The sequence below is a fragment of the Pagrus major genome, chromosome 8 (genome assembly GCF_040436345.1).
Source record: "Pagrus major chromosome 8, Pma_NU_1.0".
Taxonomy (NCBI): Eukaryota; Metazoa; Chordata; class Actinopteri; order Spariformes; family Sparidae; genus Pagrus; species Pagrus major.
This window is the reverse complement of record NC_133222.1, coordinates 276,271-303,747: the sequence shown is the minus strand read 5'-3', so window position 1 is coordinate 303,747 and position 27,477 is coordinate 276,271. Positions and strand designations below refer to the sequence as shown.

General features: G+C 43.9%; 1 protein-coding gene across 1 annotated transcript in view; it reads right to left on the bottom strand.

Annotated features, from left to right (window-relative positions):
* The window catches only part of LOC141000581 (sodium channel protein type 4 subunit alpha B-like), a 36,750-nt gene extending 17,587 nt beyond the window's left edge, over positions 1 to 19,163 (bottom strand). Inside the window, exons 1-8 of the mRNA XM_073471318.1 lie at positions 18,972 to 19,163; positions 17,150 to 17,330; positions 16,806 to 16,943; positions 16,455 to 16,573; positions 15,015 to 15,104; positions 7,890 to 8,018; positions 714 to 793; positions 278 to 532 (exon numbers count right to left, since the gene is read on the bottom strand). Coding sequence (XP_073327419.1) covers positions 278 to 532; positions 714 to 793; positions 7,890 to 8,018; positions 15,015 to 15,104; positions 16,455 to 16,573; positions 16,806 to 16,943; positions 17,150 to 17,330; positions 18,972 to 19,075 — 1,096 coding nt within the window. The 5' untranslated portion in view covers positions 19,076 to 19,163. The remainder of the gene's footprint in view (positions 1 to 277; positions 533 to 713; positions 794 to 7,889; positions 8,019 to 15,014; positions 15,105 to 16,454; positions 16,574 to 16,805; positions 16,944 to 17,149; positions 17,331 to 18,971) is intronic.
* Positions 19,164 to 27,477: the final 8,314 nt, after the last annotated feature.

The window sequence follows — 27,477 nt, the reverse complement described above, 5'->3', positions numbered from 1 at the left end:
TCTTTACTGTCTGGACTCTTTCCAACACCTGAAGGCAGCAGGTGTCTGTCCCACCTGCAGCCTCTGTGGATCAGTATCAGGTGGATCTGAGCGGCTCTGCTGGCTTCATTAACACAGGTCTGATTATCTGTTCTTCATTGATCGGTCTGTGTGATTCAGCTGCTTCCTCCTCTAATGATTTTACTTCTTTTATTATTGTTATTTATAATTGAACATTTGGCACATGTAATACTGGTCATGAGTTTTTTTTAAAAACAAACAATAAATATCATCATACCCATTCTGTTTATGTAGTTGGAGAAATCGAAATCACTGCTTCCTGTTTGGTTGGTGGAGTAAAGAGGGTAGTCGTCGGGCTGGTAGTAGGTCCGGTTGCTCTGCCCCGGCAATATGACACATTTGTTCCTCAGGCTTCCCATGAATAAATGCATACACATCAGAGACAAGACACAGAGACCCAACACCAACAGGACGATGACATCAGCAAGTCTCTTCACTGATTGGATGAAAGCTCCAACAGTTGCCTTCATTCCTGAGAGAGAGGGGCGGAGTTTAAAAAAGTGAACAATGGCATCTGACTTCAAATCGCTCAGTCGGTGGCATGAGAAGAGTTTATGAGCTGCTTCATAACCTTTAATGTAAGATGGTGAGTCTCTCTCTCTCTCTCTCTCACACACACACACACACACACACACACACACACACAGACTGACCTGGGATGACTGGGATGATCTTCAGTACTCGAGAAGCTAAACTCAGCACAGAGAACAAATCTGTGAACTCTGACAGAAATCTGAAACACAGAAACACACCACCATCAGCATCATCATCATCATCATCATCATTACCATCATCATCACCATCACCATCACCATCATCACCACCATCACCACCATCACCATCACCACCATCACCACCATCAACTTCACCATCATCATCATCATCATCATCATCATCATCATCACCATCACCACCATCACCATCATCAACTTCACCATCATCATCACCATCATCACCATCAACTTCACCATCATCATCATCATCATCATCATCATCATCATCACCATCAACTTCACCATCAACACCACCATCATCACCACCACCTCACATCACCATCACCAACTTCACCATCATCATCATCACCATCATCACCATCATCACTAACCATAACCCTCTATTGAATCTCTGTGAAACAAAACAACCACAAAGAGACAAAACAACCACAAAGAGACACAAAACAACCACAAAGAGACAAAAACATCACCATCATCACCATAATCATCACCATCACCATCATCATCACCATCATCAACTTCACCATCATCATCATCACCTCACCATTACCATCATCACCATCACCACCATCACCATCACCATCATCATCACCATCATCAACTTCACCATCACCATCACCACCATCACCATCATCAACTTCACCATCATCATCACCATCATCATCATCACCATCATCACCTCACCATCACCACCATCACCATCACCACCATCACCACCTTCACCATCATCAACTTCACCATCATCATCACCATCATCAACTTCACCATCATCATCACCATCACCACCATCAACTTCACCATCACCATCATCAACTTCACCATCACCATCATCAACTTCACCATCATCATCACCATCATCATCATCACCATCATCACCTCACCATCACCACCATCACCATCACCACCATCACCACCTTCACCATCATCAACTTCACCATCATCATCACCATCATCAACTTCACCATCATCATCACCATCACCATCATCAACTTCACCATCACCATCATCAACTTCACCATCATCATCACCATCATCATCATCACCATCATCACCTCATCATCACCATCATCACCTCACCATCACCACCATCACCATCACCACCATCACCATCACCACCTTCACCATCATCAACTTCACCATCATCATCACCATCATCAACTTCACCATCATCATCACCATCACCATCATCAACTTCACCATCATCATCACCATCACCACCATCAACTTCACCATCACCATCATCAACTTCACCATCATCATCACCATCATCATCATCACCATCATCACCTCATCATCACCATCATCACCTCACCATCACCACCATCACCATCACCACCATCACCATCACCACCTTCACCATCATCAACTTCACCATCATCATCACCATCACCACCATCAACTTCACCATCACCATCATCAACTTCACCATCATCAACTTCACCATCATCATCATCATCATCACCATCATCACCTCATCATCATCATCATCATCATCACCATCATCACCTCATCATCATCATCACCATCATCACCATCATCACCTCACCATCACCATCATCACCATCACCATCATCACCTCACCATCACCATCACCACCATCACCATCATCATCACCATCATCAACTTTACCATCATCATCACCATCACCACCATCATCAACTTCACCATCATCATCACCATCATCATCATCACCACCATCATCACCTCACCATCACCACCTTCACCATCACCACCATCACCATCTTCACCATCATCATCACCATCATCAACTTCACCATCATCATCACCATCACCACCATCAACTTCACCATCATCATCACCAACTTCACCATCATCATCACCATCACCATCATCACCATCATCAACTTCATCATCATCATCACCATCATCATCATCAACATCAACTTCACCATCATCATCACCATCACCATCATCATCATCACCATCATCACCTCATCATCACCATCATCAACTTCACCATCACCATCATCAACATCAACTTCACCATCATCATCACCATCATCACCTCATCATCACCATCATCAACTTCACCATCATCATCATCAACATCAACTTCACCATCATCACCTCATCATCATCATCATCAACTTCACCATCATCATCATCACCATCACCATCATCATCAACTTCACCATCATCATCACCATCATCACCATCAACTTCACCATCATCATCATCACCAACTTCACCATCATCATCACCATCATCACCTCATCATCACCATCATCACCTCACCATTACCATCATCACCATCACCATCATCACCATCACCATCATCAACTTCACCATCATCATCATCATCATCATCATCACCATCACCATCACCTTCACCATTAGGCCTGTCACGATAATCAATAAATCAATTAATCTAACGATAACAAAAAATGAGGTCGATAAGTTTTCTGGGGTCGATAATTTTCATTTATCAAAGACACTGGATGTCAAGAGAGTTAACTCCAGTGCATTGCTCTTGACTGATTACTCGCGGTTCCTTACTCCTCCGTGGAGTGAACCGTCTTGTCAATCACTCACTCTTTGTCTGTGTGTTTGTGAGGGGGAGGGGCGGGTCTCCTGGCGTACACAGTGCAGCATGCGAGACAGGTGAGGAATGGAGATAGAGAGAGAGAGAGAGATTTGGATGACAACATGGAGTTGGTTGCAAAGCTAAAATCAACGGCGGATGTGTGGGAGCACTTTGGATTCAAGCCGAATGACCGCGGTGAGCCACTAAACCTGAATGAGCCAGTATGTCGCATCTGCCACAAATCGGTGTTAACCAAAAGTGGTAACACAACTAATCTGAACCTGCATTTGAAGCACAACCATCCCATGCAGTATTCCCAGCTTGGAAAAAAAACTGCTACCAAAACTACAGAGGGGCAGTCTCCGTCTTGTCGACAGGCCACCATTAGTGGTGCGTTTGCTAAGCAAACAAAATATAAGCGCGACAGTGCTAAATGGTGCGCACTAACAGACAGTGTAGTTCGCTACATTGCACAAGAAATGCAGCCCTTTAATACCGTCGAAAAGCCGGCATTTCGGCAAATGTATAGTTTCAGTGGTGTGTTTTGTATTTAAGTGCAATTTTTTGTTTACAGACTTTTATACTTTATTTATAGTTTCAGTGTGGTAAGGTTTTTATTTAAGTAAATTTTTTTGAGAGTCCATTTCATTCATTGTTATTGGTTGTTTTGTTTATTTATTTTGGATATTTGCAATGTCTTTTTATATAACAATTACATTTTAATTTAAAAATAAATGTTCATTGATCTTTAAAAAGGGTGAATTTGCATTTTTATAGAATATCATTATATTTGAAAAATGGTACCTAAACGACAATATTATCGTTTATCGCAATAAATTTTGGGACAATTTATCGTCCAGCAAAATTTGTTATCGTGACAGGCCTATTCACCATCATCATCATCACCACCTCACATCACCATCATCAACTTCACCATCATCATCAACTTCACCATCATCATCATCATCACCATCATCACCATCATCATCTTCATCACTAACCATAACCCTCTATTGAATCTCTGTGAAACAAAACAACCACAAAGAGACACAAAACAACCACAAAGAGACAAAAACATCACCATCATCACCATCATCAACTTCACCATAATCATCACCATCATCACCATCATCACCACCATCATCATCACCATCACCATCATCACCATCATCACCATCACCATCATCACCTCCCTATCATCATCACCATCATCACCATCACCATCATCACCTCACCATCATCACCATCATCATCATCACCATCACCATCATCACCATCATCACCATCATCACCTCACCATCATCATCATCATCACCATCATCACCATCACCACCTCACCATCATCACCATCATCATCATCACCATCACCTCACCATCATCACCATCACCACCTCACATCACCATCATCAACTTCACCATCATCATCAACTTCACCATCATCATCATCATCACCATCATCACCATCATCATCTTCATCACTAACCATAACCCTCTATTGAATCTCTGTGAAACAAAACAACCACAAAGAGACACAAAACAACCACAAAGAGACAAAAAACATCACCATCATCACCATCATCAACTTCACCATAATCATCACCATCACCGTCATCATCACCATCATCACCATCATCACCATCATCACCACCATCACCACCATCATCACCACCATCACCACCATCATCACCATCATCACCACCATCATCACCACCATCATCATCACCATCACCATCATCACCATCACCATCATCACCATCATCACCATCACCATCATCACCTCACCATCATCACCATCATCATCATCATCATCATCATCACCATCACCATCATCACCATCATCACCATCATCACCTCACCATCATCACCATCATCACCATCATCACCATCACCACCTCACCATCATCACCATCATCATCATCATCACCATCACCTCACCATCATCACCATCATCACCTCACCATCACCATCATCATCATCACCATCATCAACTTCACCATAATCATCACCATCACCATCATCACCATCACCATCATCACCATCACCAACTTCACCATCATCATCTCATCATCATCATCACCATCACCATCATCACCATCATCATCATCACCTCACCATCACCATCACAGGGTTTCCTCCAGGATTTTTTTAAACCGTGGGGGAGGTCTGCCTGGGTGGAAGAGGGGGGGTGACGACAATGACGACAACATGAATTTTGAAATGTGAAATTATGACTATTTCAAACTGAATGTTTTTCTAAATACATTATTTACTATAGGGTTTCCGGTACATGAATTGAAAATAATAATTGAAAATAGGATCTTGCAGTATCACTAGGCCAAAACAACAAACACAACAACAACAAATTAAAGATATATTTCAAAGTTAAATAACTAAACTAGTCTATACTGAATACAGTCAAATAAACACCTCTGCCTGCATAGAATGTGTACAAAAGAAAAAGGCAGTCCATCCATTTGAAGAAAATAGCTACAATGTAAAAATACAAGGCTGTAGCACAACTACATACACAACTGTGCCCTCCTGTACACCAAAGACTCGACATGCTTTATTAGGCCTGAAGTAATCTCTCTTTAACAAGTGTCAATGGTACAAAAATAAAATAAAAATAAGAATCTCTGTGAAATAATGATAGAAATAATGCGCATCCTGTATTAACCAATCAATAACACATTTATCCCGACTCAGGATTTTTTCTGTAGCCTAATCCATCTATAACATTAGGGTCGTTTTCACGGGTTTGAACAAAACTGTATCAAATATAACCCGGCTTAGGTACCTTTCTTTCACCCGTTTCTCTCCCTCCACGTCAGACTGTCGTCTCTACTCTCTTCGTCTTTCACGCGCCGCAGCCAGACAGGCAGGTGGTGACTCTGGTGTTGGTTTTTCAAAATAAGGGTATTTGCAGCGTAGCATCACATTTCATGAAAAACACCATGTTTTGTGCCAAAATTCACATTTCATACAATAATTTACATTAACATAAACATAAAACAACATAAAAACAAGGTAAAAAAAAAACAAAAAAAAAAACATTATTCTGAAGGTGTGGCGGCTTTTATTTTGCCGTGGCGGTGCGCCACAATCAATTACATGTAGAGGAAACCCTGCATCATCATCACCATCACCATCACATCATCAACTTCACCATCACCATCACATCATCAACTTCACCATCATCATCACCACCATCATCATCAACTTCACCATCACTATCATCATCATCATCACCTCACCATCACCATCATCATCAACTTCACCATCATCATCACCATCACCATCACATCATCAACTTCACCATCATCATCACCATCACCATCACATCATCAACTTCACCATCATCATCACCATCATCAACTTCACCATCATCATCACCATCACCATCACATCATCAACTTCACCATCATCATCACCATCACCATCACATCATCAACTTCACCATCATCATCACCATCACCATCATCATCAACTTCACCATCATCATCACCATCACCATCACATCATCAACTTCACCATCATCATCACCATCACCATCACATCATCAACTTCACCATCATCATCACCATCACCATCACCATCACATCATCAACTTCACCATCATCATCACCATCACCATCACATCATCAACTTCACCATCATCATCACCATCACCATCACATCATCAACTTCACCATCACCATCATCATCATCATCATCACCATCACCATCACCATCACCATCAACTTCACCATCATCATCATCAACTTCACCATCACCATCACCATCATCATCATCATCAACTTCACCATCATCATCATCACCATCACATCATCAACTTCACCATCACCATCAACTTCACCATCATCATCATCAACTTCACCATCATCATCACCACCATCATCATCATCAACTTCACCATCATTGTCATCATCAACTTCACCATCATCAACTTCACCATCATCAACTTCACCATCATCATCATCACCATCACATCATCAACTTCACCATCATCAACTTCACCATCATCATCATCACCATATTCATCACTAACCATAACCCTCTATTGAATCTCTGTGAAACAAAACAACCACAAAGAGACAAAACAACCACAAAGACACACAAAACAACCACAAAGAGACACAAAAACAACCACAGAGACAAAAACAACCACAAAGAGACAAAAACAACCACAAAGACACACAAAACAACCACAAAGACAAAAACAACCACAAAGACACACAAAACAACCACAAAGAGACACAAAAACAACCACAAAGAGACAAAAACGACCACAGAGAGACAAAAACAACCACAGAGAGACAAAAGACAACTACAGAGAGACAAAAACAACCACATGGAGACAAAAACAACCACAGAGAGACAAAAACAACCACAAAGACAAAACATAACAACAACTATAAGAAATAAAATCTGAGACAAATTGTGATGGATTTATCTGAGGAGTTAGAGACCAACAGACCGACATCACAGCCTGATCATCTGCAGATGTTTTTAAGTGTTCAGTGTATGTCACATGTGTTATTGATTATTACGCCAGGATGATGACCATGACGTCCAGCCAGTTCCAAGGGTCTCTGAGGAAGGTGAACTTTCCAACACAGAAGCCTCTGGACACAATCTTCACGATGGCTTCGAACGTGTAGATGGCTGTGAACAGGTACCTGTTAAAAGAGAGAAAAACACTGAAGTATTTAAGAACAACAATAAAAATACAAAGATTGACAATCGTTTAGTAGACAACAACTTTAACAACAGGCTCCTCCCAGTCTGTAGGGTCATACAGCACAAACTCAAGGCTGGTTTCTGAACTGATGTACTGAGGTGTTACTGGAGACTGGTCTGTCCCATGAGGTGTTACTGGAGACCAGTCTGTCCCATGAGGTGTTACTGGAGACCAGTCTGTCCCAGTGCTGAGGTGTTACTGGAGACGAGTCTGTCCCATGAGGTGTTACTGGAGACCAGTCTGTCCCATGAGGTGTTACTGGAGACCAGTCTGTCCCAGTGCTGAGGTGTAACTGGAGACCAGTTTGTCCCATGAGGTGTTACTAGAGACAAGTCTGTCCCAGTGCTGAGGTGTTACTGGAGACCGGTCTGTCCCATGAGGTGTTACTGGAGACCAGTCTGTCCCATGAAGTGTTACTGGAGACCAGTCTGTCCCAGTGCTGAGGTGTTACTGGAGACCAGTCTGTCCCATGAAGTGTTACTGGAGACCAGTCTGTCCCATGAGGTGTTACTGGAGACCGGTCTGTCCCATGAGGTGTTACTGGAGACAAGTCTGTCCCATGAGGTGTTACTGGAGACCAGTCTGTCCCAGTGCTGAGGTGTAACTGGAGACCAGTTTGTCCCATGAGGTGTTACTAGAGACAAGTCTGTCCCAGTGCTGAGGTTTTACTGGAGACCGGTCTGTCCCATGAGGTGTTACTGGAGACCGGTCTGTCCCAGTGCTGAGGTGTTACTGGAGACCAGTCTGTCCCAGTGCTGAGGTGTTACTGGAGACCGGTCTGTCCCAGTGCTGAGGTGTTACTGGAGACCAGTCTGTCCCAGTGCTGAGGTGTTACTGGAGACCGGTCTGTCCCATGAAGTGTTACTGGAGACCAGTCTGTCCCATGAGGTGTTACTGGAGACCAGTCTGTCCCAGTGCTGAGGTGTTACTGGAGACCGGTCTGTCCCATGAAGTGTTACTGGAGACCAGTCTGTCCCAGTGCTGAGGTGTTACTGGAGACCAGTCTGTCCCATGAAGTGTTACTGGAGACCAGTCTGTCCCAGTGCTGAGGTGTTACTGGAGACGAGTCTGTCCCATGAGGTGTTACTGGAGACGAGTCTGTCCCAGTGCTGAGGTGTTACTGGAGACCAGTCTGTCCCATGAGGTGTTACTGGAGACCAGTCTGTCCCATGAGGTGTTACTGGAGACCAGTCTGTCCCAGTGCTGAGGTGTAACTGGAGACCAGTTTGTCCCATGAGGTGTTACTAGAGACAAGTCTGTCCCAGTGCTGAGGTGTTACTGGAGACCAGTCTGTCCCATGAGGTGTTACTGGAGACCAGTCTGTCCCATGAGGTGTTACTGGAGACAAGTGGTCCCATGAGGTGTTACTGGAGACAAGTCTGTCCCATGAGGTGTTACTGGAGACCGGTCTGTCCCAGTGCTGAGGTTTTACTGGAGACCAGTCTGTCCCATGAAGTGTTACTGGAGACAAGTCTGTCCCATGAGGTGTTACTGGAGACAAGTCTGTCCCATGAAGTGTTACTGGAGACCGGTCTGTCCCAGTGCTGAGGTTTTACTGGAGACCAGTCTGTCCCATGAGGTGTTACTGGAGACCGGTCTGTCCCAGTGCTGAGGTTTTACTGGAGACCAGTCTGTCCCATGAGGTGTTACTGGAGACCGGTCTGTCCCAGTGCTGAGGTTTTACTGGAGACCAGTCTGTCCCATGAGGTGTTACTGGAGACCAGTCTGTCCCATGAGGTGTTACTGGAGACCGGTCTGTCCCAGTGCTGAGGTGTTACTGGAGACCAGTCTGTCCCATGAGGTGTTACTGGAGACAAGTCTGTCCCAGTGCTGAGGTGTTACTGGAGACCAGTCTGTCCCAGTGCTGAGGTGTTACTGGAGACCGGTCTGTCCCATGAAGTGTTACTGGAGACCAGTCTGTCCCAGTGCTGAGGTGTTACTGGAGACCAGTCTGTCCCATGAAGTGTTACTGGAGACGAGTCTGTCCCAGTGCTGAGGTGTTACTGGAGACGAGTCTGTCCCATGAGGTGTTACTGGAGACGAGTCTGTCCCAGTGCTGAGGTGTTACTGGAGACGAGTCTGTCCCATGAGGTGTTACTGGAGACCAGTCTGTCCCATGAGGTGTTACTGGAGACCAGTCTGTCCCAGTGCTGAGGTGTAACTGGAGACCAGTTTGTCCCATGAGGTGTTACTAGAGACAAGTCTGTCCCAGTGCTGAGGTGTTACTGGAGACCAGTCTGTCCCATGAGGTGTTACTGGAGACCAGTCTGTCCCATGAGGTGTTACTGGAGACCAGTCTGTCCCATGAGGTGTTACTGGAGACAAGTGGTCCCATGAGGTGTTACTGGAGACAAGTCTGTCCCATGAGGTGTTACTGGAGACCGGTCTGTCCCAGTGCTGAGGTTTTACTGGAGACCAGTCTGTCCCATGAGGTGTTACTGGAGACCAGTCTGTCCCAGTGCTGAGGTGTAACTGGAGACCAGTTTGTCCCATGAGGTGTTACTAGAGACAAGTCTGTCCCAGTGCTGAGGTGTTACTGGAGACCAGTCTGTCCCATGAGGTGTTACTGGAGACCAGTCTGTCCCATGAGGTGTTACTGGAGACCAGTCTGTCCCATGAGGTGTTACTGGAGACAAGTGGTCCCATGAGGTGTTACTGGAGACAAGTCTGTCCCATGAGGTGTTACTGGAGACCGGTCTGTCCCAGTGCTGAGGTTTTACTGGAGACCAGTCTGTCCCATGAAGTGTTACTGGAGACAAGTCTGTCCCATGAGGTGTTACTGGAGACAAGTCTGTCCCATGAAGTGTTACTGGAGACCGGTCTGTCCCAGTGCTGAGGTTTTACTGGAGACCAGTCTGTCCCATGAGGTGTTACTGGAGACCGGTCTGTCCCAGTGCTGAGGTTTTACTGGAGACCAGTCTGTCCCATGAGGTGTTACTGGAGACCGGTCTGTCCCAGTGCTGAGGTTTTACTGGAGACCAGTCTGTCCCATGAGGTGTTACTGGAGACAAGTCTGTCCCATGAGGTGTTACTGGAGACCGGTCTGTCCCAGTGCTGAGGTGTTACTGGAGACCAGTCTGTCCCATGAGGTGTTACTGGAGACAAGTCTGTCCCAGTGCTGAGGTGTTACTGGAGACCAGTCTGTCCCATGAGGTGTTACTGGAGACCAGTCTGTCCCAGTGCTGAGGTGTTACTGGAGACCAGTCTGTCCCATGAGGTGTTACTGGAGACAAGTCTGTCCCATGAAGTGTTACTGGAGACCAGTCTGTCCCATGAGGTGTTACTGGAGACAAGTCTGTCCCAGTGCTGAGGTGTTACTGGAGACCAGTCTGTCCCATGAGGTGTTACTGGAGACCAGTCTGTCCCAGTGCTGAGGTGTTACTGGAGACCAGTCTGTCCCATGAGGTGTTACTGGAGACCGGTCTGTCCCAGTGCTGAGGTGTTACTGGAGACCAGTCTGTCCCATGAGGTGTTACTGGAGACAAGTCTGTCCCAGTGCTGAGGTGTTACTGGAGACCAGTCTGTCCCATGAGGTGTTACTGGAGACCAGTCTGTCCCAGTGCTGAGGTGTTACTGGAGACCAGTCTGTCCCATGAGGTGTTACTGGAGACAAGTCTGTCCCATGAAGTGTTACTGGAGACCAGTCTGTCCCATGAGGTGTTACTGGAGACCAGTCTGTCCCATGAGGTGTTACTGGAGACAAGTCTGTCCCATGAAGTGTTACTGGAGACCGGTCTGTCCCAGTGCTGAGGTGTAACTGGAGACCAGTTTGTCCCATGAGGTGTTACTAGAGACAAGTCTGTCCCATGAAGTGTTACTGGAGACCGGTCTGTCCCAGTGCTGAGGTGTAACTGGAGACCGGTCTGTCTCATGAGGTGTTACTGGAGACCAGTCTGTCCCATGAGGTGTTACTGGAGACAAGTCTGTCCCATGAGGTGTTACTGGAGACCAGTCTGTCTCAGTGCTGACAGGATCTTTTGATATCCTCTCTCATGTAAAATAAAATATAATCACCTGATCAATGAAAACGTGCAGATACTGTATGTTGGTGATGTCTGGACCCAAAAATCTGATCAGATCATTTTCAAATAAAAATGCGATCGCTCCGTCAGACTGGATCTGTCTGCTGTCTGATAACAGATTAACACTGTAGCCTCTAGGGGGCGTTAACAGAACTTCTATGTGACTGTTTCACAGATTAAACACTGGCTGTGTCCCAATTCAGGGGCTGCAGCCCTCGAAGGACGCATTTGAAGGCCAATTACGTCACAACGCCGCGCGAAGGCCGTCCTGATTCAAAGGCTCCTTCAAATGCAGCCTTCTCTTCCCTCTTTCTGGAGGACGCACCGCTACTGTCCTTCGCAGCCTGCTATATCCCAAGATCCTTTGCGCACCGCTGCTCAGTCCCGAAACAGAAGAGGAAGCAAGAGAAAATGGCGACATCAAGTGGCGCAGACATGACATTCAAATTTAAGTAATGGGTTTATACTCGGTTTTTAGTCATTTGAACATCCAACGCCAGATATGTTAAACTTCAAGAGACTATAAAACCTCCAAATTTCAACTTTCAGTTAAAATACGTGACGCTGGTAATGCTATGGTAAATATAGTTGTTATTCACCAATGGGTTAATGTTTATTTTATAATGTTGATTCAATTTAGATTTGACACATTTTGTCGTTAATTTTTGTACACACACAAATAAATGTACACATTTGATAGTTTTTTTTTTTTTTTTAAACATTTGTTAATTGATTTTTCAGCGACATAACAAAATCAAGAGGTAACAATTTGAGAGTCAAAACAGTGTCAAGTATAATAATAAGAAAAATAAAAATGAAGTAAAATGAAATCAGATAAAAAGTAACTAATAGTAAAAAAAAAACGAAAAAAAAACAACCCAACAACAAATACACAAAACAAAACAAAAACACAAAATGGTCACCCACTGCTAAATAAAAGCCCAATATGTTCACTTAAACAGAGATAAATTAAAGAAAACATCCCAGCATGCTACAAATTCACACAAGAAAAAAAACTCACAATTAGTAGACAATCAGGGTGGCTACTCTGGAATAGCTGTAAAAATCAATCCCTCAACATGTGCAAAAAATGGACCCCAAGTTTTATTAAACTTTGCAAGAGAACCATGTATCGAGCACCTAACTTTCTCCAACTTCACAGACTGAAGGATGTCCCTGATCCAAGACGAGTGAGAAGGCGGCACAGGAGACTTCCACCTCAATAAAATCAAACGTCTAGCCAATAAGGAGACAAAGGCTACAAAGTCAGCTTTGTATTTAGGAAGCTGCAAAGTAGGAGGTAAAACCCCAAACAAAGCGGTGCATGCTGTAGGATCAAATTGAACCCCCGTACAAACAGAAATAGAGTTAAATATCTGTGTCCAAAAATTAAGTAGTGAAGAGCAAGACCAAAACATATGGACATGGGTAGCTGGAGCCTGATGACATCTAATGCACATGGGATCGACATCATTATAGATTTTGGAAAGCCTAACTCGAGTGAGATGGGTAAGATGTAGGATTTTGCACTGGGTCAGACCGTGTCTAGCACAAATAGATGAGGAGTGAACCCGACGCAAAATGGCATCCCACAGCTCCTCCGAGATCTCCTCCCCTAGATCCTCGTCCCATTTGGTTTTAATTTTATGCTGCGGGGTTAGCTGCAAAGAATAAATAAGATTATATAGACGTGAAATAGCACCCTTAATGGTAAGAAATGGGATTAAAAAGGAGTCAATTAGAGAGGCCTCTGGGAGACCTGGGAAATCGGGGCTAAGATTACGGATGAAACTACGAACTTGAAGATATCTAAAAAAATGTTGCCTAGGCAAATGGAATTTCTCGGAGAGTTGTTGGAAGGATGCAAATGTACCAGCAATATACAAGTGCCTAAATGCCTTGATACCGTGGTCAGACCACAAAGAAAAAGCCCCATCCATTAAGGAAGGATGAAAAACAGGGTTGGCTGATAAAGGTGCTAGGAGAGAGAAGGTCTGTAGACCAAAATAACGTCTAAATTGCTTCCAAATTTTAAAAGTGGATTTAACTAAGATATTATTGCAAAAAAGGGAGAGAGAAAAGCTAAGAGGAGCGTGGATGAGAGCAGTTAACGAAGCAGGTTTAGCAGAAAACATCTCCATACTCAGCCATGTAGGAGGAACTAGTGCCCCCTCCAGAGAAATCCAAAGCTGAATTACTCTAAGAATGGAATCCCAGTAATAAAACCTCAAGTTAGGAAGGGCCAAGCCCCCAAGGGTCCTAGGTCTCTGCAACAGCTCCTTTCGCAAACGAGGGACTTTCCTGTTCCATATAATCTCAGTGATTAATCTGGATACCAAGGTATTTAAAGCCAAATGGAACAATTTTGAATGGGAAACCCTGAGCAGCATCTTGGGCACCTTGATTTAAAGGAAACAGCTCAAGCGTTTGATAGATTTGAACCAAAACAGACTTTAATTCATCTCTTCATTCACAATCGTGACGTAAGGGTGAGGGACGGGTACATCTGGTGACGCAAGCAGGAAATGCTCCGAAGGCTGGACCGTCCCATTTAACAACGGTGGACGCGGCTTTCGAAGGTCTCTCTGAAGGACCCGGTCTTCGTGGGCCGCAAAGGCCGCGTCCTTGAAGGATGCAGACCCTGAATTGAGACACAGCCACTGTGTCTCATTTCAGAAATTCAAGTCACAGCTCAAACTTGGCACAAAGGTCAAAGTTCAAACAGTTTGAACTTCAGTGCCCATTTCTCTGCTCTGAGACAGCAGCTTTGTGAAAGACTTAGATCCTGAGGACAGACGGACTCTTTGTTTCTCCGAAACACTTACAAGACTGTACAATACAGTTCGATACTGGTGTGTGTGTGTGTGTGTGTGTGTGTGTGTGTGTGTGTGTGTGTGTGTGTGTCAACTCACTGCAATGTCTGGGTCCATGCTGGAGGATCACTCAGCACCATCAACGCACAGTTAGTCAGAACCGTCAACATGATGAACAAATTGAATAAAGTTTTGATGCTAAGGAAAAAAAATCAGTAACACATCAAACAACCACAGAGAGACAAAAACAACCACAGGGAGACAAAAACAACCACAGAGAGACAAAAACAACCACAGAGAGACAAAAGACAACTACAGAGAGACAAAAACAACCACAGGGAGACAAAAACAACCACAGAGATACAAAAGACAACTACAGAGAGACAAAAACAACCACAGGGAGACAAAAGACAACTACAGAGAGACAAAAAACAACCACAGGGAGACAAAAACAACCACAGAGAGACAAAAACAACCACAGGGAGACAAAAACAACCACAGAGATACAAAAGACAACTACAGAGAGACAAAAACAACCACAGGGAGACAAAAGACAACTACAGAGAGACAAAAACAACCACAGGGAGACAAAAACAACCACAGAGAGACAAAAGACAACCACAGAGAGACAAAAACAACCACAGAGATACAAAAACAACCACAGGGAGACAAAAACAACCACAGAGAGACAAAAACAACCACAGAGAGACAAAAACAACCACAGGGAGACAAAAACAACCACAGAGATACAAAAGACAACTACAGAGAGACAAAAACAACCACAGGGAGACAAAAGACAACTACAGAGAGACAAAAACAACCACAGGGAGACAAAAGACAACTACAGAGAGACAAAAACAACCACAGAGAGACAAAAACAACCACAGAGAGACAAAGACAACCACAGAGAGACAAAAACAACCACAGAGAGACAAAAGACAACTACAGAGAGACAAAAACAACCACAGGGAGACAAAAGACAACTACAGAGAGACAAAAACAACCACAGAGAGACAAAAACAACCACAGGGAGACAAAAACAACCACAGAGAGACAAAAACAACCACAGGGAGACAAAAACAACCACAGAGATACAAAAGACAACTACAGAGAGACAAAAACAACCACAGGGAGACAAAAGACAACTACAGAGAGACAAAAACAACCACAGGGAGACAAAAGACAACTACAGAGAGACAAAAACAACCACAGAGAGACAAAAACAACCACAGAGAGACAAAGACAACCACAAAGAGACAAAAACAACCACAGAGAGACAAAAGACAACTACAGAGAGACAAAAACAACCACAGGGAGACAAAAGACAACTACAGAGACACAAAGACAACCACAGGGAGACAAAGACAACCACAGGGAGACAAAAACAACCACAGAGAGACAAAAGACAACCACAGAGAGACAAAGACAACCACAGAGAGACAAAAACAACCACAGGGAGACAAAAGACAACTACAGAGAGACAAAAACAACCACAGAGAGACAAAGACAACAAGCACAGTGTGACATTGTAAAAGATATAAGTGAAGGAGGATCTTGATGGCGATGGTCCTCAGCGGGTTGAACGGACTGAGCAGGTAACAGGACGGCTCAGCATTAAACCTGTGGACCATGTTTCCTTCACCGAGGACAAGGAACATCTACAGGTGAGACACAGGTCAGAGGTCAGAGAGTTACAGGTCAGAGGTCGGAGTCACAGGTCAGAGGTCGGCCATGAAGACCCGGCTCACTGACCTCTGAGGTCGGCGGTCCAGGAGACCCCGCCCCTCTTTGACAGCTCATTTGAACATCTTTATCAGTTTTTCATCAGTCCTGAGAATGTTTCATCACCCTGAAGTTAAACTGAAGACATGTTGTATTAGAGACAGAGACCTTCTGTGATTGGTAGAAGGGATCCAGCTCCTCCAATGGTGTCTTAAGAAGCTCAGGGGGCGGGTCCCCATAGATGAATGGGAGGAGCTTCCCAGCCTCTAGGTCACTGGCTGGTTTGGGCTGTTCTTTCTCTGCTACCTGTCAATCAGAGAGCCAGCCAATCAGAGAGGAGAGTTTGGTTTTACACTTTAATTAAAGGCAAAGACATGGAGACGTTTGTTTAGCTCATCGTCCAAAGTTTTAGGATTTCTGAGGACCCTGTAATGCCGTCAGCCTGAGTCAGCACCGTCAGGGTTCTGGTTCTGTGTTACTGACAGCTAAAAGGTGATTGTTGAGTTATTTACCTCTTCCATCTTCTTCCTCCTCTCCTGCTCCTTCTCCTCTGCTTCATGACGCTGTTGGATCTCCTCCAGTGAGGTCGGTGTGAAGCGTCTGAACACTTCTGTACCAACAGGGGGCAGCAGAGACGCCACCCTGCTGTTCTGCAGCCCCGCCCGCACTCCACTGTCGCCTAGCAACTGTTTCCTGTTTAGAGAGGAGGAATGAAACCAATAAACCGAAGTACGAAGAGACCATCATTTCATTAAAATCAATGTTATTGATCGCACCTCTGATTTACATTAAAGGAACAGTAAGATTCAGTCACATAGAAGTGAACTGGACTGAAGACGCCTCTTGGATCAGAGCCGGTGGCATCAGACAGCAGCCTGTGGGCCAAATGTGCACTGCAACATAAACATGTGTCCCCCAGATGAAAGCTTTTACAGCTGACATCATAACGTTTAAAGATTATTACTACAGATACATCAGCTCATGTAGATATCATTAATTATAAGGGTGTCACGATTTCGATTTAAACCGAAATCGATTGAAATTAATTCAAAATCTCGAACTTCGAATTAAAAAATGGATCGTCGATGCTGCCACGCCCCCACGTCACGTCACGTCGGCTTGCCAAGGGGAAACACACGTGTTGAAGTGCTGCAGTCAGCCTCCTCTAACTTAGCTGCTAGCTAAGCCAGTAGCTATTAGCTACAGCCAGTCAAAGATAGCATGGTGTTACACCACTCCTGTTCGGCTCCCGGACCGTGGTCGGGCAGCACAGGGGAGGTGATTTCCTCCAGGGCCGAAGTTTCTGTTTACCTTCGGGGTGAACCCGCTTTCCCGTGTGAAGCTGGTGGGGAAATAACACCAGGGAGCTTTGCTGTATGTTGAGGAGCCGTCGCCTTTATTCAGCCAGGCTGCAGCCTGTACTGTTCACTTTGCTGCTGCTGCTTTCCTTCTCCTTCCTCTCCCATTCATTCACTGTCCGCAGTACGCACGCTCCCTCCCTTTAACGGCTGTACACTCGTCAAAACCTTGTCGATGACTCATCACGTATGTGTAAAGCTTACTGTAGGTGTGTACGTGTGACGCACACCTGTCGGTGTGAACCATCTTACTGTGAATATTCAGCCTGTCTTTGGTCACATGGAAGTCTGTCGGATGAAAACTTGTCTGTGTAAATGTTAAACTGATAAAACCTTCAGATTATTCAAAGAGCCATCAACTATTAAATGAATCACAAACTGGATTAACGGCTGTCTCCATCTGCTGCTGTCAGCCTGTTAAATGTTTCTTTCTCCTCTCTGACAGTAAATGAAAAACATCTGATCTGATCTTTTCTACATTTCAGGGACCAAACAACTGATAAATGAATCCAGACGATAATCAACAGATTAGTGGACGATGAAAACAGCTGTTAGTTATATAATGTAGAACTTGTATCAGATATCGTGTGGATGAAATCTGTGAACTGTGAGTTTGTCGCTCTGTTGCATGTCTGTGTGTCCGTCCTGGAGAGGGATCGTCCTCTGGATCCTCCTGAGCTCGGTTCTAAAGGCTTGTTCTGTTCGCTGTACAGACTGCGAAGCCCACTGAGGCGTTGTGATGGTGATTTTGGGTTATATAAATACAAGTGTTGCACATGCAACTCTAATTATTCATGAGAACACATTCACTTTTTATTTGGATCATTTCTGGAGATTCAGTTCAAATTTAAAGCAGATTGTTGTGCACATTGTGTAATATAGTGTCAGCATCACACAGAACATCTCCCGTCACTGAACACATTTACGATACGTGGGACGTAAAAATGTGAATTAATGTAAATAAAACCAGACTTACAGCTGTGAAGGAAGAAGCCTCAGCTGATTGGCTCTCACCAGAAGTGCTCCTCTCTCCCTTTTGCTCCGCCAAAACTCCAAAAGTGACATTTTCCTGCCTGTCATCACTGTGGCTGTCAGCTGCCACCTGTCTCACCTGTCCTGGCTTTCTGTCTGTCTGTCCTCACTGTCTGTCTGTGTGTCTGATTGAGTCTTCAGTCATCTGCCACTCCTTGCCTCACTCACTGTTTTTATCTTCAGTGGAATCATCCAGAGTCATACATCTGCAGGGTTCAGTCAACGCGGTCTTCAGTGTCGGCCATGTTGGCTCCTCCCTGCCCTGAAGCCGTTGCCATGGAAACGGTGTTTGAACTACAGCTCTACATGACTCTGCTTCAACTCAGCCTGTTCTCCATCTTCAGACTTCACTGTGTCACTGCCAAGACTCAACTCATTGTAGTTAACACACACACACACACACACACACAAACACACACACATAACAAGAGAGAGAGAGAGAGAGAGAGAGAGAGAGAAAGTATCCCAGCTGGTTGAACACACTTCCTGTTGTCCACATATCTTCTACAGAACATTATGATCTGTTCCTGGAAACAGTGAAAGCATCAGACACACACAAAGACACACACACACACGCACACAGACACACACAGTTCAGACAGAGAAAAAAAGAAACAGAGCATTGAATTGTTCATTAATGAGAAGTCTGCTCATCTCTTCATGAAAAACAATATTTCACTGCCAACACGTGAGCTAAATGTAGACGACATGAGCTAAATACAGACGACATGAGCTAAATACAGACGACACGTGAGCTAAATGTAGACGACATGAGCTAAATGTAGACGACATGAGCTAAATGTAGACGACATGAGCTAAATGTAGACGACATGAGCTAAATGTAGACGACACGTGAGCTAAATGTAGACGACACGTGAGCTAAATGCAGACGACACGTGAGCTAAATGTAGACGACATGAGCTAAATGTAGACGACATGAGCTAAATGTAGACGACATGAGCTAAATGTAGACGACATGAGCTAAATACAGACGATATGAGCTAAATGTAGACAACATGAGGTAAATGTAGACGACACGTGAGCTAAATGTAGACGACATGAGGTAAATGTAGACATGAGCTAAATGTAGACGACACGTGAGCTAAATGTAGACGACATGAGGTAAATGTAGACATGAGCTAAATGTAGACGACATGAGCTAAAAACAGACGACACGTGAGCTAAATGTAGACGACACGTGAGCTAAATGCAGACGACACGTGAGCTAAATGTAGACGACACGTGAGCTAAATGTAGACGACACGTGAGCTAAATGCAGACGACACGTGAGCTAAATGTAGACGACACGTGAGCTAAATGTAGACGACATGAGCTAAATGTAGACGACATGAGCTAAATGTAGACGACACGTGAGCTAAATGTAGACGACACGTGAGCTAAATGTAGACGACATGAGCTAAATGTAGACGACATGAGCTAAATACAGACGACATGAGCTAAATACAGACGACACGTGAGCTAAATGTAGACGACATGAGCTAAAAACAGACGACACGTGAGCTAAATGTAGACGACATGAGCTAAATACAGACGACACGTGAGCTAAATGTAGACAACACGTGAGCTAAATGCAGACGACACGTGAGCTAAATGTAGACGACACGTGAGCTAAATGTAGACGACATGAGCTAAATGTAGACGACACGTGAGTTAAATGTAGACGACACGTGAGCTAAATGTAGACGACATGAGCTAAATGTAGACATGAGCTAAATGTAGACGACACGTGAGCTAAATGTAGACGACATGAGCTAAATGTAGACATGAGCTAAATGTAGACAACACGTGAGCTAAATGTAGACGACACGTGAGCTAAATGTAGACGACACGTGAGCTAAATGTAGACGACATGAGCTAAATGTAGACGACATGAGCTAAATGTAGACGACACGTGAGCTAAATGTAGACGACATGAGCTAAATGTAGACATGAGCTAAATGTAGACAACACGTGAGCTAAATGTAGACGACACGTGAGCTAAATGTAGACGACATGAGCTAAATGTAGACATGAGCTAAATGTAGACAACACGTGAGCTGAATGTAGACGACATGAGCTAAATGTAGACGACATGAGCTAAATGTAGACATGAGCTAAATGTAGACGACACGTGAGCTAAATGTAGACGACACGTGAGATAAATGTTGACGACACGTGAGCTAAATGTAGACGACATGAGCTAAATGTAGACATGAGCTAAATGTAGACGACACGTGAGCTAAATGTTGACGACACGTGAGCTAAATGTAGACGACATGAGCTAAATGTAGACGACATGAGCTAAATGTAGACAACACGTGAGCTAAATGTAGACGACACGTGAGCTAAATACAGACGACACGTGAGCTAAATGTAGACGACATGAGCTAAATGTAGACAACACGTGAGCTAAATGTAGACGACACGTGAGCTAAATGTAGACGACACGTGAGCTAAATGTAGACGACATGAGCTAAATGTAGACAACACGTGAGCTAAATGTAGACGACACGTGAGCTAAATGTAGACATGAGCTAAATGTAGACAACACGTGAGCTAAATGTAGACGACACGTGAGCTAAATGTAGACAACACGTGAGCTAAATGTAGACATGAGCTAAATGTAGACAACACGTGAGCTAAATGTAGACGACACGTGAGCTAAATACAGACGACACGTGAGCTAAATGTAGACGACATGAGCTAAATGTAGACGACACGTGAGCTAAATGTAGATGACGTGAGCTAAATGTAGACGACACGTGAGCTAAATGTAGACGACATGTAAGCTAAATGTAGATGATGTGAGCTGAATGTAGACGACACGTGAGCTAAATGTAGATGACGTGAGCTAAATGTAGACGACACGTGAGCTAAATGTAGGTTAGGTTAAATTCAGATGTCACATGACCTGGTCTCCACCTGGACACCTGGCAGAGGACAGAACACACCTGCACATGATGGCAAAACTGAATCCCAGCATTCGCACAGAGAGGCGAAACAAGAGGAAGACAGCAGAGACCAGAGGAGAGGCTGAAATTCCTGGAGGACAAGGATCCAGATCCAAACATCTGGAATGAGTCACCAACACACAGGAAATGACATTCAGCAGAACGAAGCCAGAAGCTTCCCCAGGGTGGCGCCGGAGAGCTGAGGGGGAGGCTAAGATATTCAAGAAAGTGAACTCAAGTCAAAAATGTCTTGGTGACTGGGTGAAATGTGAACACATCTGATTCAGTGTGTCTTCACTTCCTGAGGATATCATCATCTCTGATGTCCATCCAGAATAATGACCATGAATCCACTTAGAAATCAGAGGCTCTGCAGAACTCCCCTGTTTTTAAGTTTTCTACAATATCAAAGTAATCTATTACATCCATGAGTGCACTGCAAACAGGAGCTGCTAACAGCTCATTCAGCACACACTGAATGGAGAATATGTGACTACACAGAAACAGATACAGAGCAGCAGTACAGCACATTAACAAGCTTTTACAGGCTCTTTGTCTCCTGATGGATTTAATTGTTTCTGCCACAACATGTTGGTGATAGCATGCTAGCATCTATCAGAAAAGCAACATGTTGGTGATAGCATGCTAGCATCTATCAGATGAGCAACAACATGTTGGTGATAGCATGCTAGCATCTATCAGATAAGCAACAACATGTTGGTGATAGCATGCTAGCATCTATCAGAAAAGCAACATGTTGGTGATAGCATGCTAGCATCTATCAGAAAAGCAACATGTTGGTGATAGCATGCTAGCATCTATCAGAAAAGCAACAACATGTCTTATTCCTCCACTAACACACTAAAATGATGACGTATCATTAGTATTTGAAATGTGTGTAGATGATCACAAGCCCTTTTCACACAGAGTTGCCACATTATCTCTGCTACAGCAGTTCGCCAATTCTCTGCCGTTGGTTGTTCACACAGAACCAAGCAGCTCCGGCGTAAAGACGAACCAGTGTGTAATTCACACAGAAAGCCGGCGCTGTGGATCCAAAAGAGGCGTGACGGTGTGCGTCATGATGATGATGGTACGCGTCATGATGATGACGTCTGTGTGTTTTTTTCAACGTGTTTCCCCCGGTGTCGTCCTGTTAATCTCAACATGTACCTGCTGACTGTTATAATCATATGATGCAGTTATAATATAATTGAGATCCTGACCCACCAAACATCCTGGAAAGTGACAAAGTTAAATTTTTCACTCTAAATTACATAATTACATAATCACCATCAGTCAACAGGACGCTGTCTGACTCTCTCACTCGCAGGGAGGGAGGCTGTTTTCTGGGGGAAAGTTCACTGAAGTCTTGGTTGGGAGGGCTGACCGTCACCATGACAACAGAAACTGACCGTCCAGAGGATTTTTTTCACCGCGACAAACAGTTGGTGAGTTAAAGTTTTTTGCCGGGGACAGACGCTGTTTTTTGGGCAGAAATGTGACGAAGAGTCGGTCGGACAGACAGGATGACAGATAGGAGGACAGATAGGATGACAGACGGGACACTACCTCTGATACTACCTCTGATACTACTGACACTACCTCTGATACTACCTCTGATACTACCTCTGATACTACCTCTGATACTACCTCTGATACTGCCTCTGATACTGCCTCTGATACTACTGACACTACCTCTGATACTACCTCTGATACTACCTCTGATACTACCTCTGATACTGCCTCTGATACTACCTCTGATACTGCCTCTGATACTACCTCTGACTCTACCTCTGATACTGCCTCTGATACTACTGACACTACCTCTGATACTGCCTCTGACACTACCTCTGATACTGCCTCTGATACAGCCTCTGACTCTACCTCTGATACTGCCTCTGATACTACCTCTGATACTACTGACTCTACCTCTGATACTACCTCTGATACTACTGACACTACCTCTGATACTACCTCTGATACTACTGACACTACCTCTGATACTACTGACACTACCTCTGATACTACCTCTGATACTACTGACACTACCTCTGATACTACCTCTGATACTACTGACACTACCTCTGATACTGCCTCTGATACTACCTCTGATACTACCTCTGACTCTACCTCTGACTCTACCTCTGACACTACCTCTGATACTACTGATACTACCTCTGATACTACTGATACTACCTCTGATACTACTGATACTACCTCTGATACTACCTCTGATACTACTGATACTACCTCTGATACTACTGACTCTACCTCTGATACTACCTCTGATACTACCTCTGACACTACCTCTGATACTACTGATACTACCTCTGATACTACTGATACTACTGACTCTACCTCTGATACTACCTCTGATACTACTGACTCTACCTCTGATACTACCTCTGATACTACTGATACTACCTCTGATACTACCTCTGACTCTACCTCTGATACTACCTCTGATACTACTGACTCTACCTCTGATACTACCTCTGATACTACTGATACTACCTCTGATACTACCTCTGATACTACTGATACTACTGACTCTACCTCTGACGCTACCTCTGATACTACTGACTCTACCTCTGATACTACCTCTGATACTACTGACTCTACCTCTGATACTACCTCTGATACTACCTCTGATACTACCTCTGATACTACTGACTCTACCTCTGATACTACCTCTGACACTACCTCTGATACTACCTCTGATACTACCTCTGATACTACTGATACTACCTCTGATACTACCTCTGATACTACTGATACTACCTCTGATACTACCTCTGATACTACTGATACTACCTCTGATACTACTGATACTACCTCTGATACTACCTCTGACTCTACCTCTGATACTACCTCTGATACTACTGACTCTACCTCTGATACTACCTCTGATACTACTGATACTACCTCTGATACTACCTCTGACACTACTGATACTACTGATACTACTGATACTACCTCTGATACTACCTCTGACACTACTGACTCTACCTCTGATACTACTGATACTACCTCTGATACTACTGATACTACCTCTGATACTACTGATACTACTGATACTACCTCTGACTCTACCTCTGACACTACCTCTGACACTACTTCTGATACTACTGATACTACCTCTGATACTACTGATACTACTGACTCTACCTCTGATACTACCTCTGATACTACTGATACTACCTCTGATACTACCTCTGACTCTACCTCTGATACTACCTCTGATACTACTGACTCTACCTCTGATACTACCTCTGATACTACTGATACTACCTCTGATACTACCTCTGATACTACTGATACTACTGACTCTACCTCTGACGCTACCTCTGATACTACTGACTCTACCTCTGATACTACCTCTGATACTACTGACTCTACCTCTGATACTACCTCTGATACTACCTCTGATACTACCTCTGATACTACTGACTCTACCTCTGATACTACCTCTGACACTACCTCTGATACTACCTCTGATACTACCTCTGATACTACTGATACTACCTCTGATACTACCTCTGATACTACTGATACTACCTCTGATACTACCTCTGATACTACTGATACTACCTCTGATACTACTGATACTACCTCTGATACTACCTCTGACTCTACCTCTGATACTACCTCTGATACTACTGACTCTACCTCTGATACTACCTCTGATACTACTGACACTACTGATACTACCTCTGATACTACCTCTGATACTACTGATACTACCTCTGATACTACTGATACTACCTCTGATACTACTGATACTACTGATACTACTGATACTACCTCTGACACTACTGATACTACCTCTGATACTACTGATACTACCTCTGATACTACTGATACTACCTCTGATACTACTGATACTACCTCTGATACTACTGATACTACCTCTGATACTACCTCTGATACTACTGACACTACCTCTGACACTACCTCTGATACTACCTCTGATACTACTGATACTACCTCTGATACTACTGATACTACTGATACTACCTCTGATACTACCTCTGATACTACTGATACTACCTCTGATACTACTGATACTACCTCTGATACTACTGATACTACCTCTGATACTACTGATACTACTGATACTACCTCTGACACTACTGATACTACCTCTGATACTACTGATACTACCTCTGATACTACTGACTCTACCTCTGATACTACTGACTCTACCTCTGATACTACTGATACTACTGATACTACCTCTGATACTACTGACTCTACCTCTGATACTACTGACTCTACCTCTGATACTACTGACACTACCTCTGATACTACTGATACTACTGATACTACCTCTGATACTACTGACTCTACCTCTGATACTACTGACTCTACCTCTGATACTACTGATACTACTGATACTACCTCTGATACTACCTCTGACTCTACCTCTGACTCTACCTCTGATACTACCTCTGATACTACTGATACTACCTCTGATACTACTGATACTACCTCTGATACTACTGACTCTACCTCTGATACTACCTCTGATACTACCTCTGATACTACTGACACTACTGATACTACCTCTGATACTACCTCTGATACTACTGATACTACCTCTGATACTACTGATACTACCTCTGATACTACTGATACTACTGATACTACTGATACTACCTCTGACACTACTGATACTACCTCTGATACTACTGATACTACCTCTGATACTACTGATACTACCTCTGATACTACTGATACTACCTCTGATACTACTGATACTACCTCTGATACTACCTCTGATACTACTGACACTACCTCTGACACTACCTCTGATACTACCTCTGATACTACTGATACTACCTCTGATACTACTGATACTACTGATACTACCTCTGATACTACCTCTGATACTACTGATACTACCTCTGATACTACTGATACTACCTCTGATACTACTGATACTACCTCTGATACTACTGATACTACTGATACTACCTCTGACACTACTGATACTACCTCTGATACTACTGATACTACCTCTGATACTACTGACTCTACCTCTGATACTACTGACTCTACCTCTGATACTACTGATACTACTGATACTACCTCTGATACTACTGACTCTACCTCTGATACTACTGACTCTACCTCTGATACTACTGACACTACCTCTGATACTACTGATACTACTGATACTACCTCTGATACTACTGACTCTACCTCTGATACTACTGACTCTACCTCTGATACTACTGATACTACTGATACTACCTCTGATACTACCTCTGACTCTACCTCTGACTCTACCTCTGATACTACCTCTGATACTACTGATACTACCTCTGATACTACTGATACTACCTCTGATACTACTGATACTACCTCTGATACTACTGACTCTACCTCTGAGCTACCGCAGGATGTGTGAATGGGGCTGGTGTTGCTGTGGTGACGGTGTCCTGTCTCTTTAAATGTTTGAAAGGACAGCGCGCGCCCTCTCTCCTGCTGACG